This window comes from Cimex lectularius, unplaced genomic scaffold (genome assembly GCF_000648675.2).
Source record: "Cimex lectularius strain Harlan isolate CLEC.00 unplaced genomic scaffold, Clec_2.1 scaffold307, whole genome shotgun sequence".
Lineage (NCBI taxonomy): Eukaryota > Metazoa > Arthropoda > Insecta > Hemiptera > Cimicidae > Cimex > Cimex lectularius.
In genome coordinates this window covers 36,756-54,158 of record NW_019394204.1, presented here as the reverse complement: position 1 = coordinate 54,158, position 17,403 = coordinate 36,756, and the positions used below count along the sequence as shown (strand labels likewise).

The 17,403-nt window shown below is 37.9% G+C and overlaps 2 protein-coding genes across 7 annotated transcripts in view; one reads left to right on the top strand and one right to left on the bottom strand.

Annotated features, from left to right (window-relative positions):
- The window catches only part of LOC106667472 (ribosomal protein S6 kinase 2 beta-like), a 218,111-nt gene extending 202,385 nt beyond the window's left edge, over positions 1-15,726 (top strand). For all 6 annotated transcript variants that reach the window (XM_024230157.1, XM_024230156.1, XM_024230161.1 and 3 more), the window contains 13 exons: positions 3,354-3,488; positions 5,767-5,848; positions 6,239-6,399; positions 6,463-6,569; positions 6,626-6,803; positions 11,270-11,435; positions 11,495-11,653; positions 11,712-11,833; positions 11,893-12,108; positions 13,600-13,758; positions 13,819-14,057; positions 14,131-14,248; positions 14,307-15,726. In XM_024230157.1, the coding sequence (XP_024085925.1) occupies positions 3,354-3,488; positions 5,767-5,848; positions 6,239-6,399; positions 6,463-6,569; positions 6,626-6,803; positions 11,270-11,435; positions 11,495-11,653; positions 11,712-11,833; positions 11,893-12,108; positions 13,600-13,758; positions 13,819-14,057; positions 14,131-14,248; positions 14,307-14,567 (2,103 nt within the window). In that variant the 3' untranslated portion in view covers positions 14,568-15,726. The remainder of the gene's footprint in view (positions 1-3,353; positions 3,489-5,766; positions 5,849-6,238; positions 6,400-6,462; positions 6,570-6,625; positions 6,804-11,269; positions 11,436-11,494; positions 11,654-11,711; positions 11,834-11,892; positions 12,109-13,599; positions 13,759-13,818; positions 14,058-14,130; positions 14,249-14,306) is intronic.
- On the bottom strand, positions 7,057-10,997 carry LOC106667547 (cilia- and flagella-associated protein 57-like). The gene has a single exon (XM_014395561.2). It carries the CDS (start codon positions 10,855-10,857, stop codon positions 7,123-7,125), a length of 3,735 nt encoding a protein of 1,244 aa, XP_014251047.1. The 5' UTR covers positions 10,858-10,997; the 3' UTR covers positions 7,057-7,122.
- Positions 15,727-17,403: the final 1,677 nt, after the last annotated feature.

Sequence of the window (17,403 nt, the reverse complement as noted above, 5' to 3'; positions counted from 1 at the left end):
AAGAAGACCTTTATAAAAAGAATAATTAATTGAAGTAAGATATAATGTTCGGGTGTGTAATATATTGGGCCCTTTGAAAGATACCGTTTTGTACCTATGGCACACCGGTGAGTCCTGGTTCATCAAAAAATTTGATTATAGGCGCGGTTTCAGTGGTTGAGCCTCCCAAAACACTTTATGCTGACAAATACGGCGACACAGTTTGTTAGTAATTGTCTTGCTTTTTTTTGCAGAATCTGCATGTGTAGGGACCAGTCTTCTTCACTCTGCAGTGTCTTGTTAAGAATGTCAGGATTCGAAATCTTTTCCAGCTTCCTTTGGTGCATCCTGTTGTTTCTTTCCTTACAAACTTCCCAATAGGTTCTTGGATTGTTTATGTCCAAAGAGAGAAGTCCAATTTTTCCTCGTTTTCATTTTGTCTTTTTTGTCTAAGATATTCATTGATAGAGTGAATCCCTATGCCAAAAAAGGGTTCAGGATAATTAGCAGTCCTTCCAAGGGCGTCTGCTCTCTCGTTGTCCTCTTCTTCTACATGTCCTGGGACTCATCAGAGGGTGGCTTATTTCGTATAACTAATCTGTTTTTGTTTTGCAATACCGCACCATCTTTGAGGTAATGTTTGAACTTAGCGCTTTTATGGCTGCTTGCTTATCAGACATATTAGCTATATACTTGTTTTTGTATTCTTTGTTAAAACTGAACTGGACCTCTCAAATACATGGATTTCATTTTGGTAGATTTGATCTATTGGGTACCATGACCGAACATTCTGAACACATACCTTCCTGTGCTCTAGATTCATGTACCAACATGCCGTTCTCAATGACCCGTTGAATGGTTTTCCCGTCATTCGTATTCTTTCTGGTTCTTAAATTTGTTTGGAAATTTCTCTTGAACTCAAACATCCTGTTCATGTCTCGCCGGGTGAACTTGGTATGTCGGTCATTTCCTATAATACTTGTCCGCTTATCCTCGCCGCTTTTGGTCGGTCTGACGGTAAATTAAGGAAAAACTAGGTAAACGACCCAAACTTCTGTTTAGGTTTTTTTGCTTAAACTATGCATTCTTTTCAAAATTTTATTTTCGCAAGGTTACACTTGTTTAAAACGAAAATTCCTCTTTAATCTTGAACGTTCCTTTCCTCTTAATCAAAGTCAAAAATATAAATACACATCGGATAAAATATCGTAGCCAACGTTTTAATTAACTACAGAAGCTGTTTTGCTTGTCGAAAATTGATTCATTTGGTTTAAACTCCACCTGAGATTCTTGCTCGGTGTGTTCGATTCCCGAAGCTAAACATTTCATTGATGCATGGAGAAATACCAGGTAAAATGGAAAACAGTTTAGTAGTATATATAAAGTAGAAGGTTTATGGGCCGACAAACAGCTGAGGTCATTGCCGTCCCTCCGCGGGTATTCCTTCTCTTTCCTGTCTTTCTCGCGTATTTTGTATTGAACTGCAGCCATTTGAGCATCTCGATCTGGGTACTGACTCTCTGCTTTTACTTGTATATTACGTCGTTATTTTAAAAAGCTAGCCTCTTGTTAGTACCTCAGGTTGTCAATTTAAGAATAGATACACAACATACAATACATAACATATATATCGCGACAAACATAGAAGTCTGGTCACATTCACTCCCACAGAGTACTCGATATTCCTCGGGGCGGGGTTTGAACCCACTCCATTCACTCTGATAACTTATACTCGTCAGACGTCACTCACCCACCCGAGAGTATTCGATATTCCTCGGGGCGGGGCCGAACCCACTCCATTCGCGCTAGTAACTTACTTTTGCTCTTAGACATCACACACACCCCAGAGTATCCGATATTCCTCGGGGCGGGGCCGAACCCACTCCATTCGCGCTAGTAACTTACTTTTGCTCTCCAGACATCACACACACCCCTGAGTACTCGATATTCCTCGTGGCGGGGTAAATAACCCCTTCCTTTCACGCTAATAAATTACATTCATACTAATATATTAACATAAACACCACACAAATACAACACAAACACTTCACACATAACACAAGCACACATAAACTATATACATTTGAAAATCCCTATAACCCTGAGTTACCGGTACAGCGATTTGTGCCCGCTGCCGAGCCCCGGCCGTCGAGCCTTCTACATAGAAAAGGTGCTCGACTGTTACTCTATCCTTGCATAATGGGCACCTATGCGGTCGCTTTCCTGTTAGAAGGTGCCCGTGCGTAATTCTTGTATGACCTATGCGTAGTCTTTTCCCTTTTTGACCCATTTTCCAGGAAACCAGGGACCGACGTCTTTCTTAACCTGCCACGGTTTGGCAGGGTTATTTCTATTTTTCCGAGCCTAGCCGCTGAGCGTATAGGTTGGGAAGCGTCGTCAGGTCCTCTGGCTGAGTTTAGTAGTAAAAAGCGTTTTGATTGTGATTGAAATAAAAATGCTCAAAACGAGACTTGTACAATAAAAAATACCCCATTTCTCACCAAATCCTATGAGCTGTATAAAACGCTTCTCATTTTGCTATATGCCCTTTTCTAAAAACGATTAAGATCCTGAGGCAATGAATATAAATTTATTCCATAGGGGAAAAAACATGGGGGTTCGTCGTTTCAGTGGGCATTAACGAAGCACGGTAGCTGGGCTTAATTCCACAAAGGGGCCAGTTCATAATTGAAGGGCTTGTACTTAATGGAAAACCCTTTCAAAGCGAATTTTCACCAAACTACTGTAATTAATTGTTATGTTTCTTTGGCAAAAAGTTTGACTCGGTTAGTGAAGATTTTTTTCCCTAGCCACTAATAATCAAGTAACATATCCATTTATACTTTATGGTTCAGAATGCCTTAAAAAACCATTTTATCGGATTTTTTTCCCGGTTGTTTTATAGGAAAGTTAAGAATCATCAGGAAGGTCAATTCGAGTAAATTACCCTTGCTAAACAAGGATTAGCCCTGAGCAGGGATTGCCCATCCCTCGGGATTTAATCAACGGGTCGATTTCTACTTAAACGGTATAAATAAAAAAAGAGGGATCTCTTAAAAAAAGGGGGAGAAAATACACAGGAGTGTATATCCAAAAGCTGGCAGAAGCTCAACAAAGCTGTTACGGTTATTTGACTTCTACTAAAATATAACGACAGTCGGGCTGAAATGCTTTTTTTATGGGCAAAAGCGTAAAATCGGACAAACCAGCTTTCCTTTCTCGTCAGGACTTTTTGAATTGTTTCAAATGGATTCGTCCGAATTACATTCTTGGATGAATGATTCCCAGCCGCAGTCATATCTCCTTTTCTACCACACTTTTTATTATTCAAATTCATCTCTAAATAAACGATTTGTTTTTTTCTCTGTTGACAGGATGACAAGGTGTCGAGCTCAGGGAGTCTGGAACACGAATACGAGCTAAAGGATGTCGTCAAGGAAGGACACGACCGAGCGGACCCATCGCAGTTCGAGCTGCTCAAAGTCCTAGGACAGGGTTCGTTCGGCAAGGTAATAACTACAATATACTAACATTTTTACAATATCTTTTCCACCAAAAAATTAATTAATTTAAAAAAAATTATCGCCTAGTTTTTCAAATACGAAGTGTTAGTTTTAAAGTGTGGATCCACGAGTTTGGGCGTCCAATCGATCCTTGATTTTTGGCTTTGCTGAATTTTATGAAGGTCTTAGAAGGCAGAACACGATCTCCATTAGCCACCGGAACCCAATTAAATTCTGTTTTAACATCGGCTTCCAATTAAGTAGATAACTTCGGTGAAATTGCGCTGATTTATATTCTGCCAGACGAACGCCTTACTCCAGGATCTGGCAGATTTTCGGTAGTCACACCGATTTTGAAGACATTTATTTTCCATTTGCTAACATTTTGCCTTAGCTGGATTTTCGCCATACCAAAGCAAATAGAAAACAACGTTTACAACATTCAAATCAAAGCGGCAATCATAAAAAAGTACTTTTATCAAACAATGGCAAAAAAAGTGATAATAAAAATATACATAATCGAAAACGTCAGATTAAAGAATATAATTCACAATGCTAGCATCAAAGCTTCAAAAACAAGGCAGAAAGCTTTCAACCAAATGACATTTATCAAAAATGACATTTCAGATATTTTAGAAAAAGAAGAAGAGTTCAATCTTCTCACAGCTCTTGCGAGCTTGTTGTGTTGTGTATGTCTGTTTATGTTGTGATATACTGCAAGCTTATGATCATAAGCCATACATCTACATTTAAGACTATGTATACATACAAGTAAATAAAGTGTTGTGTGTTTGTGTTTGAGGTTTTTTTTTTGTGTTGTGTGTAACTTTCTGTCTGCTTATGATGTGAGTATTCTAATCTCATAGTCATAAACAATACTTCTACATGTAAGACTATGTACATACATATAAATATGTTTGTGTTGTATTGTATTTGTTTGAGGAGATTGTTTGTGTTGTATTGGTCCTTCTTAGACTGTTTATGTTGTGAGTTTATTGCAATCTCATGTTCATTCACCATATATCTATTTGTAAGTCTATGCACACATACAAACAAATATGTTTGTATTATATTGTGTGTTTGTGTTGTGTGCCTTTTTCTCAGTCTGTTTATGTTGTGAGTTTATTGCAAGCTCATGACCATATGTCATGCATCTACATGTAAGACTATGTACACATACAAACAAACATGTTTGTGTTGTTGTGTGTTTGTGTTGTGTGCCTCTTCTAACTCCTTTATGTTGTGAGTTTATTGCAAACTCATTGTCATTTACTGTATATATACATGTAAATCTATGCACACATACAAACAAATATGTTTGTGTTGTTTTGTGTGTTTGTGTTTGAGATGTGTGTTTATGTTGTGTGCCTCTTTCTAAGTCTATTTATTTTGTGAGTTTATTGCAAGCTCATGACCATACGTCATACATCTACATGTAAGACTAAGTACACATACAAACAAATATGTTTATGTTATATTGTGTGTTTGTGTTTGAGATGTGTGTTTGTGTTGTGTGCCTCTTTCTAAGTATGTTTATGTTGCAAGTTTATTGCAAGCTCATGATCATACATCATACATCTACATGTAAGACTATGTACACATACAAACAAATATGTCTGTGCTAAATTGTGTGTTTGTGTTTGAGATGTGTGTTTATGTTGTGTGCCTCTTTCTAACTCTGTTTATGTTGTGTGTTTTTGCAAGCTCATGATCATACGTCATACATCTACATGTAAGGCTATGTACACATACATATAAATATGTTTGTGTATTTGAGTTTGAGGTTTGTGTTCTGTGTCTGTGCCTCTTTATGTTATGAGTTTATCTCTCTTGGTCATACATCATACATCTTTGTGGTGTATTTTGTGTTCGTGCATATATCATACAACTACATTTGGTTGAACATATCGAAAAGAAAATATCATATTATAAATAAAAAGAGCATTTCAGATATTTTAGAAAAGGTAGAAAAATTCATGTCCCCTAACAGCTTGTGCAAGCATGGTTTCTGTTGTGTTGCGAGTGTCTGTTTATGTTGCGATGTAGCTCAAGGTCATAAACAATACATCTACATATAAGACTATGTAATTAAAAATATTTATATGTATTGTGTGTTTGAAATGAAAAAAATTAAAAAAATGAAAGCCCTGGGGGCAAAAGTAATACAAATTTTTGAAGGCAACCCATTTCTATATATTTGTCTAAAAAGATACTATTTTTAATTACTAGCCAGTTGTTGGTAAATTGAAAAGGGAATAAATAATCATTCTTCCCTTCCTTTCAGGTCTTCCTTGTAAAGAAGATAGTCGGGGCTGACAGCGGTACACTCTATGCTATGAAAGTGCTGAAAAAAGCCACTTTAAAAGGTAAGCAATTTTGTTCATTCTGTTTTAACCAAAAATGCTAGGGGAAAAAAAAGTGCAGTGTGTATGTCTGGCAATCACGGCATTATTTATTTATGTGACTGTTTGTAACCAGTCGAGATGATCTCGCTTCTTTTTCACTGATGAAAATCCTTCTGGCTTAGCAGGCATTACTCATTCAGCAATCCGCTGTCTTGAATAACAGCTTGCCTTCTTGGATAGTTGTTAACTTGACATGAAAACAGATGCTTTACCCACTAGCACTGAAAATTTAATGTATTGTGGTCGGCCAGTCAACTTTTATCAAATAATCCATAGATAATGAATTTTCATCGGAATTTTTCTTAGAGGATGATTTTTTTTATTTTTTTTATATTACTTTTGTTTGTTTAGTTCGTGATAGAATGAGAACGAAAATGGAGAGAAACATCCTGGTTGACGTGAGGCACCCATTCATCGTCCGTTTGCATTATGCTTTTCAGACTGAAGGAAAACTTTACTTGATTCTAGACTTCTTAAGAGGCGGTGATCTTTTCTCACGATTATCAAAAGAGGTAAAGACAAACTTTTATCAACTGTCTTCTAAAATTTGATTTTTTTTTTTTTAATTTAAACAGTTGATGTTCACTGAAGAAGATGTCAAATTCTACCTAGCTGAGTTGGCGCTGGCGCTCAACCACTTACACAGCCTTGGTATAATTTACAGAGACTTGAAACCAGAAAAGTATGTGCTGGCTTGTTTGTCTTTTTATAAATTATTTAAACAAATTATTTTTCCAGTATTCTTCTTGACCAAGATGGTCATATATCATTGACAGACTTCGGGTTAAGCAAGCAACCGATCGATGACCAGAAGGCTTACTCTTTCTGCGGAACCGTTGAATACATGGCTCCGGAGGTTGTGAACAGGAAAGGCCATTCCTTTGCCGCAGACTGGTGGTCCTATGGAGTCCTCATGGTAAGCCATGAGCAGTTAGCATGATAAAATATTTATTAACTAATTAATCGTTAAAACATAGAAAATGGCAGGTTTGCTCTACACAGTTTTCAAAGATCCCACTTATTTGATATTTTAGACTAGTCTAATTTGTTAAAATTTATTCTATTTTGAAAGAAAAACTTGTTGTATGTTTAAATCTGCCTTAAACTTGTTTTAGTTTTAATTAGACATGTCTTTGCACTTATGTATAGTAATAGTAACAGCAACAAAAAGAAAATACAACTTTTTCATGTTTGTTTTATTTATTTATAGGAAGATTTATTCTTAAGATGTGAGATTATTTGTGTTGCAAGCTTTTCATTCCGCGTTTGGTTTCCTCTTCAATGGTGCCAAACTTGTTCAATATTTCAAGCGCTTTCATCACCACATGTGATCTGGTCGGTTTGACGGTTTGGTTAAACCGTTCGTGGACTGTCAGCGTTGTTGAAATTAGTTCTGATTGCTGATGAGCTTTCTGTGTGGACAGGAGTTTCTTCTTCTCGCGGTACGAGCACACTATGTGCGCGTTCACTTCTTCCAGGTGGTTCTTTACCTCTCTCGCGATTCTGCGAGTGGCCGTGCGCTTGAAGATGAACTTTTGCAGTGCGTGCCTCTTTACGGATCCTTTTAAGTTGTCGACCATTTCTTCAAGATACTCTCGTTGCCTTCGGATTTCGTTGACTTTTTGAATTTCGCGTGTCGCCTCTAAATTGTTTACTTTTCTGTCAAACTGGTTCGATATCTTTGATAGTAACTTGTTAAACGATTTAGGCTCATTAATAGCAGCAGCATGCGTATTGATTTCATTTTCTATCTTTCGGAGGACTCGGAAGACTGCCTCGCTCCTCTTCCAGCTCAACGTCATTGCCTTGCGGATTTGGCGGTATAGCTTCTTCTTCTGCTTGAACCTCTTCTTTCTACGTAAAATAATGCAGTTCTTTGCGTTGAAACGTGACTCTAGCTTGTTGTACCTCTCTATTGTTTGTCTGCATATCAGTTTAAGCGGGTCGACCAAGCTTTGAACTTCCTTCACCTTGCGATTCATTACGATCTTGTGTTTGTTGTAACTGTTCTGTAAGGAGATGGCATATCTCAGAGCATTGTTGTTGCGCCGTACTTGCTCATCTCTTACGGCGATTTCATTCCTCAGTTGATTCGCAACCATTTCTTTTTTATTGGCGCTTTTTTGCATTTGTCTCTTTTGTTTTACTAATGACAACAGTCTAAAATGACACTTCAATATCGTTCTGTTCATTTTCATACATTGCTTGGCTAGAAATTCATTCTCGCTGCGGAGCGAGGTGTTGATGCTTTCTTCCTCTGCAACTTTTGCATCATAATTTTTTTTCAGCTGGCATATTTCTTTGTCGGTTTCGTCTTCTTTTTTTTGGGTGTTTTCTATATTCACCTTCTCTAACTTTTCAATCTCGGAGTTTAACATGTTATGCTCTTTGAGTTTGTTTATAAGATCTCTATTTTTGAGTTTGCTGAATTCTTTGAACCCGTTTAGAGTCGAATCGATGACGTGTAGAATTTTCATATTATACTTTTCCATGAAAGATTTTGACCCTTTAAAAAGCTTATCACTCCTAAGTGCCACTGCCACTTCCAATTCTTGTTCCTCTTCTTCTATGTTTGCTATCATCGCCGTCCACTCTCCAAGTTGTGTTACAGTCGATCTGTCTATGGCGTTTAACTGGACCTCAAGTTTCGCGACCCCTTGAGCGAATTCGGACTGGGTTATTTTGACCAGCCTGTCAAAGGCGGAAAGCGCTTGCCATAGTATGAACTCGTTTTCCTTCTCCAATTCAACAATTCTCGATTCCAGCTCCAACATATATTTTTTCTTGTAGTTCCAATCCACCAAGTCGATTATGACGTGTGTGAGGTACTTTCCGTCATCCTCGACTTCATCCAGGTCAAAGTTTTCATCTTCGTCTTCTGAAATCCCAGCACTAGAAGATGAAGATTCGTCACTTCCAGGTGGTAAAATATCCCAGAAACAGGTTGAACCGTCATCACTTATAGACATGAGTAAATTATCATCATGTGTCATTAAAACTTTTTTCACGGGGGCTGTGTGCATGGCGTATTCTATGTATGTTATAGGAGTGTAAATCGGATTGGGTAGTGAGACTATTATGCCCTCTTCTCCGGCGGCAAACATTTTTCTACCGCAGGTCGAAAGCCTGATGGTGTACAACGACCCCAATGCCAAGTCAAATGTCCTGTTCAGTTCTCCGTGCACCAATTCCCTGAGGAAACCGTCCGTGCCCACCAAATAGCACATATCTTCCGATTCGACGAACTCGATTCCGCATGTGACGTTTCGCCTTGTGAAGTAGTCGAAACTCCGCACACCTTTTTTGACAGCCCATTTAAAAACTGAACCCTCAAGGCCGGAAGAGAATATGAAATAATCGTCTGAACTGAACCTGATGCATCGAGCCGGCTCCACATGCCCTTTGAATATGCAGAGGCATTTGAGCGTTATGGACGAGTACACTTGAATATACACATCGTTGAGTGCTGCGAATAAGTGACCCCCTGAAGAAAATTCTAACAGAGAACAAGCACGGATTGCAACATGTCTTATAAATCGTAAATTGTTTACAAAAACAACGCACAACCTTATCCTGTCGGTAAATCCTAATAGGCAAAACATTCCAGTCGGATGTATACTCGCACTGTGAATGTCATCCTGAAATTCTCTTCGAAATAGTTTATCGAGCGCTTTGAAATCCCAAACGATGACAGTCCTATCAACTATTCCGGCAGTGAGAAAAATACATTTCCATTGTGCCACACTGACAGTGGCGATAGGTCCCTGGTGGATGTCCCCGAACAATTTTCTAAAATTGACCTCTGTTATTTGTTTCCAGTGAAAGTCTTCTTGGATTACGCCGAAAAAGATTTCTTCTCGTAATGTTGTACAGGCGATGACGTTTTCATCCGGGCTGATGCAGATGTGCTGAATGACGTCGATCAATTTTATGTCTATGACACCGACCGGAGGTCCGCACACACGATACACCCCCCTCTTTGCCCATTTTTTGTTTTGCTCGGATTCTGAAAGTCTTAGGAATAACATCACCTCTCCTAAGTTGCAAGAATAAGCGAACCCTTGCTCGAATCCGATCAAAGCCCGTACCTCTTCATCTATGCTAAGATCGCTGCCTTTCGTGTCTACAGTATCTTGTAACAAAGCATTGTCCAGCTCTTCGGTCGCTATATTTATAGAAGAGATGTTGCATGCTTTGTACACACATTGAACATGGCCATTTTCCAAGAATAACAGACGTCCGTCTTTTGTCCCTAGGAGAGTGGTGACCACAGAGACCCAGCACGTACCTGTTATTATAACATTAGGCATCCCGCTGAAACCGTAGGAACTCCATTCGTTGTCCACACATCTAAACATTTGATAATAGTCGTTTCCTAGGAGTATCATCTGAGTCGGATCGTTCGGGTGACAGCAGATCTGGGTCACTTTCGGTCTTTTTCTCTTCTTTCCGATTTTATTGATGACAGAGCTCAAAGTGCCCGTGTGGATGTTGTAAAACAAAACTTTCCAATCCGGATCCCCGGCGACAGCGACAATCGTGTCACTTTTACAAGTAAACGTAATAGTCGTGTATTGCTTTACTGAAATGGTACTCCTCGGAGCTCGCAATACTTGAACACGTTTACCTTGCTCGATGTTGTACACAGAAATAAACGGTTTATTGTAGGCTTTTTCAGCCAACGCTATGTGCTTTCTGTCTGGGGCCATAATCATCATGTGTATCTCCGTCAGCGCTTCAAATAGGTTTATGAAATGTTGCTTTTTTGTGAAGAGATTATTAAAGACAATCACCCGCCCTGACAGGCTAGCCACAGTCTTTTTGTCCACAAAATGTAAGTCATTTTTAAGGAGGTTTGATGTACCACAGTAGCGTCGCGGCTTGAGCCTGAAGCATTCATTGGTGAAAGACTCTTCTGACTCTTCGGACTCTTCATCAGATTTCATCTTGGAGTTATCAGGTGTAGGCATTGTTCTAACTTTACACTACAAACTCTAACAAAAATTGACAAATTTGTAACCTTGGAAACAGAAATACATGGATCTAAATTGTCTTATGTTGAGCAAGTAGAACTGCTTATTTTTTTAACAGAAATAAATTGTTCAATCAACATGACGTTTTTTTCTGGAAATCAAATAATTATTTTCCTATTTTTTTACAATATATTTATTTGAAGAAAAATGTATTAAATACAGTACACTCTTTAGGTGTTTTTTGGGTAGATCCGATAGAATCTTATTGGTCAGATAGTACAAAAATATAGTAATCATTCTCCCCATGGCAAAAAAACCCTAACATATTTTTGTAGTTATCTGAAATCAGTTTTCAATTTACTTAAGTGTAGAAATCTTGACATAATTGAGTTTATTTTATGATTTTCAGTTTGAGATGTTGACCGGTGCGTTGCCATTTCAAGGATCTAACAGAAAGGAGACAATGACACAGATCTTAAAAGCGAAACTCGGCATGCCGCCGCACCTTTCAATGGAAGCGCAGAGCCTCCTGAGGGTCTTGTTCAAAAGAAATCCAGCCAATAGGCTCGGCGCAGGTACACCGTTGCGGTTCTACAGTTGATATTAAATTTTATAATATGAATTAATCTTAAAGGTCCAGATGGAGTCAATGAAATTAAAAACCATTCTTTCTTCGCGACCATCGACTGGGACAAACTAGTCAAAAAGGCCATACAGCCTCCATTCAAGCCAGCCCAAAGAGCTGATGATGTCTTTTATTTTGATTCAGAATTCACATTGAAATCCCCTAAAGGTGGTAATTGCGTTTCGTTTTGAAGAATTGTTCGATCAAATTGTAAATTTCGGTCTAGATTCACCCGGAGTACCTCCAAGTGCCAACGCTCATGAGCTGTTCAGAGGGTTCAGTTTCATCGCTCCTTGTTTGCTGGAGCCCGAGCCCAACAATCAGAATAGGATCGAACCGCTCACTCGGGTATGACACAGAAAATAAATCTTATGATAAATATTAACGAGCTTTTCTGTAATTTTCAGATGCCGTTTTCCAAACAAACCAATATAAACGATGAGTATGAACTGAGAGAAGAAATAGGAAGAGGTAGTTACTCCGTTTGCCGCCTGGCCATCCACAGAGTTTCTAGGTCGGAATGCGCTATCAAAGTGATCGACAAATCAAAAAGGGACTGCCAGGAAGAAGTAGACATTTTATTAAGATACAGAGGTCATCCAAATATAGTAACATTAAGAGAAGTAAGTAATCACTCAATTATTCACTCTTTTGTTAGTATGATTAAATGAAGGTTCCACCCAATCAGCACTAATAAAAATTACCAGTGACCTCCACTTAGCAATGGACCAACGGAAAGTTACTATACTTGTCCTTCTTGATTTTTCTAAAGCCTTCGATTCTGTCTCTCACTCTTCTCTCCTCTCTAAACACGAATCTTTTTCCTTCTCCGCCAGCACCATCCGTAGGTTCCACTCCTACTTTACCAATCGCCACCAAGCTGTCTCCCTTCCCAATGGCCTTACCTCCTCCTTCCTCCCTCTAAAATCTGGGGTGCCCCAAGGCTCTAGCATCTCTCCTATCCTTTTTTCCATTTATATCAATGATCTGCTCGACTCCATCCAGTCCTGTAACAATCACCTATATGCCGATGACTCCCAAATATACATATCCTTCCACCCTTCCGATCTTCACTCGGCCACTCTCAAGATCCAAAAAGACCTAAACTCCATCAACGAATGGGCCCATAAAAATTCCCTAGTCCTCAATCCGTCCAAATCCACCGCCATAATTATCGGGTCAAGGCAACTCCTCAATTCCCTCCCCAGCATCCCACTTCTCAGGCTAAATAACCATCCCATCCCATTCTACTCTTCGATTAGGAGTACTACCAAAACCTTTCCTGGCATTCTCACATTTCCCAAATTTCCCGCTATTCCATTGCCTCCTTCAGCCTGTTTCGTCGGTCCTGTCTTCTCTTACCTTTCTCCACTCGCAAACTCCTTGTATCTTCCCTTATACTTCCCTTCTTTGATTATAGCTGTTTGGCATACGGTAGTCTCTCGGAGGTGGAGAACGCGCGATTGAAGCGTATTATGAATTGTTGCATAAGATTTGTGTACGGCACCCCACAGGGATCCCGGGTGTCGAGGTTGTATTCCCAACTTTCCTGGCTATTCCCCTCCTTCCGTGCCCAGTATTTCCTAGGTTGCTTTATTTTCCAGTCCATCCACACTCGTCGTCCTCCTTACATCATCCAATCCCTCCAGTTCAACTCTTCACATCTCACTTGTAAGACCCGCTCATCCCCAATCGATCTTATCCTTCCTCAACATATAACCCATACCTTCGAAAGATCCTTTCTGATCCGGGCCCCTAAATGCTGGAACTCCCGTCCCCTTTCTATTCGTCACGCTGCCTCCTTTTCTTCCTTTAAATCCCACCTGTATAATCACCTCCTCTCCCTCCAAGCAGAGACCTCACGTTAACATTTGTTATTTTTGTTTAATATTCTCGTAATTTTTTCTTCTGTTCTGCCTTATTGGTATACATTGTGCCAAGATTTCTCTCTCACTCTCTTTTTTTTTTTTTTAACTTCATAGAAGGAACTTCCTTTATTTAGTTCGTGTAAATTATTCTTAGGCGACAATAGTCCCAGACTAAAGTTATTTTTCTTCTTTCTTTCTTTTATGATGATTCTTCTTATATGAAAAATTGGTTTTATTGTATTTTAGGTTTATGAAGATGATAATAGTGTTTATTTGGTAATGGAATTGATGAGAGGTGGAGAATTGCTAGACAGGATTCTCAGGCTGAAAGCGTTTTCAGAGCGAGAAGCATCTGCGATAATGCATACTGTCATCTCGACAGTCGGTTATCTTCACCAGCACGGGGTACGTAAATCGAAATTACATGTGATAATAACCCAATAAATAATTGTACTAATTTTACAGGTAGTCCATAGAGATTTGAAACCGAGCAATTTATTGTACGCTACAGAAACTGCAAACCCCGAAGCGCTCAGGCTCTGCGATTTCGGCTTTGCAAAACAGTTACGGGCAGAAAACGGACTTCTGATGACTCCGTGTTACACAGCAAACTTCGTCGCACCTGAAGTCCTTAAAAAACAAGGCTACGATGCAGCCTGTGACATTTGGTCTCTTGGCATTCTCCTCTACACGCTTTTGGCAGGGTAAGCTTGAATTCTTATTCTGATTTTAATTTTCAATAAATAAAGTTTTAGTACATTAAAAAAAAAATTTCAGAAAAACACCCTTTGCAAATAGCCCAACAGACACTCCAACTGATATTTTGCAGAGGATAGGTGACAGCAAAATCGACCTGGAAAGTGAAAACTGGGTCCATATATCAACTGAAGCTAAGGTGAACTATTGCAGTAGCCAATACCTCGAGAAAAATATTCAACATTCTTTTGTCACAGGAATTGGTGAAAAAGATGCTTCACGTGGACCCGGGCAAGAGGCCGACTGCGGGCGTTCTTCTGTCGGAACCGTGGCTGACTCAGAGGCATCGACTCCCCGCCGTCAGACTCGTCTGTGTAGCTTCAGCGGATGTCAAAGCCGCCGTCGCAGCGACCTACAAAGCAATAGGCTTGCAAACACCTAACCTCGGTCCAGTCGTTATGAGCGATCTCGCTCGTCGCAGGAAAAAATCTCGGCCCAAGTCGTCTACTCAAGTATGAGACCAGCCACTAGAGACGACAACCAATCATATCCAACCAGTGTCTCTTGTAACTTTACGCTTAACGTGACTTTGTTTGTAAATATTCTTGCCAAATATTTATACTTTTTTTTTCTTAATGAATATTCTAAAAGACGGAAATGAAGGGGTTTTTGTACCTTTTCATGTATAGTTCAGTAGCTATTCTTTAAAGGTAAATTTTTGTATATTTGGTGCTACAAAGTACAATATTTGTCCATTTTTAAAAGATTTGTCATGGAAAATCTATTTTCACGTAGTTAGACAAAATATTCTAGTTGAAAATCCATCTTGAAACACCTCGTTACCTCATAGATGTTTAATAAAACAGATATAAAGTAGGATTAAAGGTTCTTTTATTAGATATGCTATAAAAATAAGTAATTTATTATGAGTGAGTCAATAGAATAATGTTCATTGGTTAAATAGCCATATCACAAAAGTTTTGAAATCAAAATCCAATTGAGTTACTCATAAATTAGCAAATTTATTTCATGCTTTTATGCTAGACTTGAAGGCAAATTTCGCTTACTGTCATCGATTAGATTCACCATTATGTAATTAAATTTAAAAGAATTATTAATTTTACGCTGGGGTTCTTTCTCGTAGGCTTATTTGTGTGTTGTATATATGTCGATCTCAAAGGGCTTGTTGATTACTTAACATTTAAGTGTGCAATATTTTAAAATAATGTTAAAGTTGAAAAAAGCTGTGCACAAAAACATTCATGTGCTTCATACTCTGTGCGTGTTGTACATTTCCCTTAAATGAGGCCTAAACGTAGTCATTTCATCTTTCTTTTTTTTTTCCAAATGTTTAATGTACAATATAATTATAATTGTAAAGATATTAAATTGTACTTGTATATTTATAAGAAAAAACTATTATAGAGATAATCTAATTTATTGTTACTTTTAAACAAATGAAATGTTATATAAACAATTTTAAATAAAATTAGTTGTTATAATAATAAATGTAAGGAACAAGAGAAAAATGTTGATCTAATGAGCTGAGTTTATTTTATGAACTATATAAAAACGAAATTTTAGCAAAAGAACAAAATCGTCGGAGTTGTAATATGTGATAATTCATATTTTTTAAAAAAAGAATCTTAATTAAATAATATTTTGAATTAAAATAAACAAAGTGTTTGATTTTACATTTCATATTTCCCACTCTGGTGCGTATCAGCGATGCAAAAATTGAAAACAATACCCATAATGTTCAAACCCACACATTAATCAAAACCAAAAACTTTGAAAAAGTGTTTTAACCGGTTTTTAGTTTTTCACCTACCAGTTGTACATACATACAAATACATCAATATGCAAGTATAAATCTATTGAATAGAGAATTGAATTATGTAGAAGAAACGGTATACTTAGGACAATTAATGAGCTTCAAAGAAAAATTACAAAAGAAACCCAAAGAAGAAACTCACTATCGTGGAAAAAGTATTGGAGCCTGAAATACATATTAAAAAATTACACCTTACAAAAAAGGAAGAATACTAACCCTAACGTATGGTGCTCAAATGTGGCCTCTAACAAAACTATGGGTAGGATGAGTGTCACTCAAAGAACAATGGAGCGTTAACAAAGAAGCATGTTAAATATAAAAAGGAAGGACTGATGAAAAAACTGATATTAGAAAGAAAACTAATGCAAAAGATGTAACTGCGAAAATTAGACTAATGAAGTGGAATTGGACAGGTCATGTGATTCGTTCTCCAGATGGTAAATGGACCAAAAAGGGATTGGACACCACACTTATCCACTAGGAGAAGAAGTGACCACAGAAATGATGGGAAGACGATTTTCGGGAGTTTGCCGGAGGTTCATGACGAATACTAACAAGAGAGAAGATAGCTTGGAGGGAAAAGGGAGAGGCCTTCGCTCTAAATAGGGCTGGTTTATAAATGACTATGACATGGAAGAAGTAGAAGAGGAAGAAAGAGAAGTAAAAAAAGAAGAAAAAACTAAAAGAAAATCAATATTTTTTTCCTCTCTGTTTCAATTATGTACATATTTTAAACCAATAAAAAAGGCTTACTTATTTTTATTTATTTATTTTATTATATTGATGTATTTGACTATTTCAACTAGACCTCGGATACCTATCGCTCCAGAAATTGTACCAAATATGTAAAAAAACCTGTATGAAACTAGTGAAACATCTAAAATACCAAAAATCTTTGAAAATGTAAGTGTTTTAACCAGTTTTTAGATTTTCACCTACTGGTGAAGTCGTGAGTTGCGAGTTGGCGTATTGATGTATTTGACTATTTCAACTAGATATCAGTTACCTATCGCACCAGAAATTGTATCAAATATCTAAAAAAAACTTAATGAAACTACTGAAACATCTAAAATATTAATACTCCCATGAAAAGATATGAGGACCAAGGCATCCTCCACTCGAACTTCGCCAGTGGGGGAATATTCGGGTTTTAAACCCCCACGACTACTCAGAAGCAACCAATGGCTCTTCAACTTCGAGGTACGAGTATCCAGGGACACCTTGGGGGCAAAACGTACAAAATAAAGTGGCTAAAGACAGACATTGAGGTCTGTATTAGCAAAATTAAAAAAATTGGAATGATGAAAATAGTTTTGAAAATTATACATATTAAAAATAAAAGAACCTGGGTGGAAAATTAATTAGAAAAAGTAAAAGTTCACTGCAGAATATTAGGCAATGAAATGGGCGGTCCTATTTGACCATCAACCTAAATTTGACCAATAAAACTTAAGGAAGCTGCCGAGGATCCTGAAATTCAAGTAACCTATACCAAAGCACCCAAAGGATACATTCGCAGT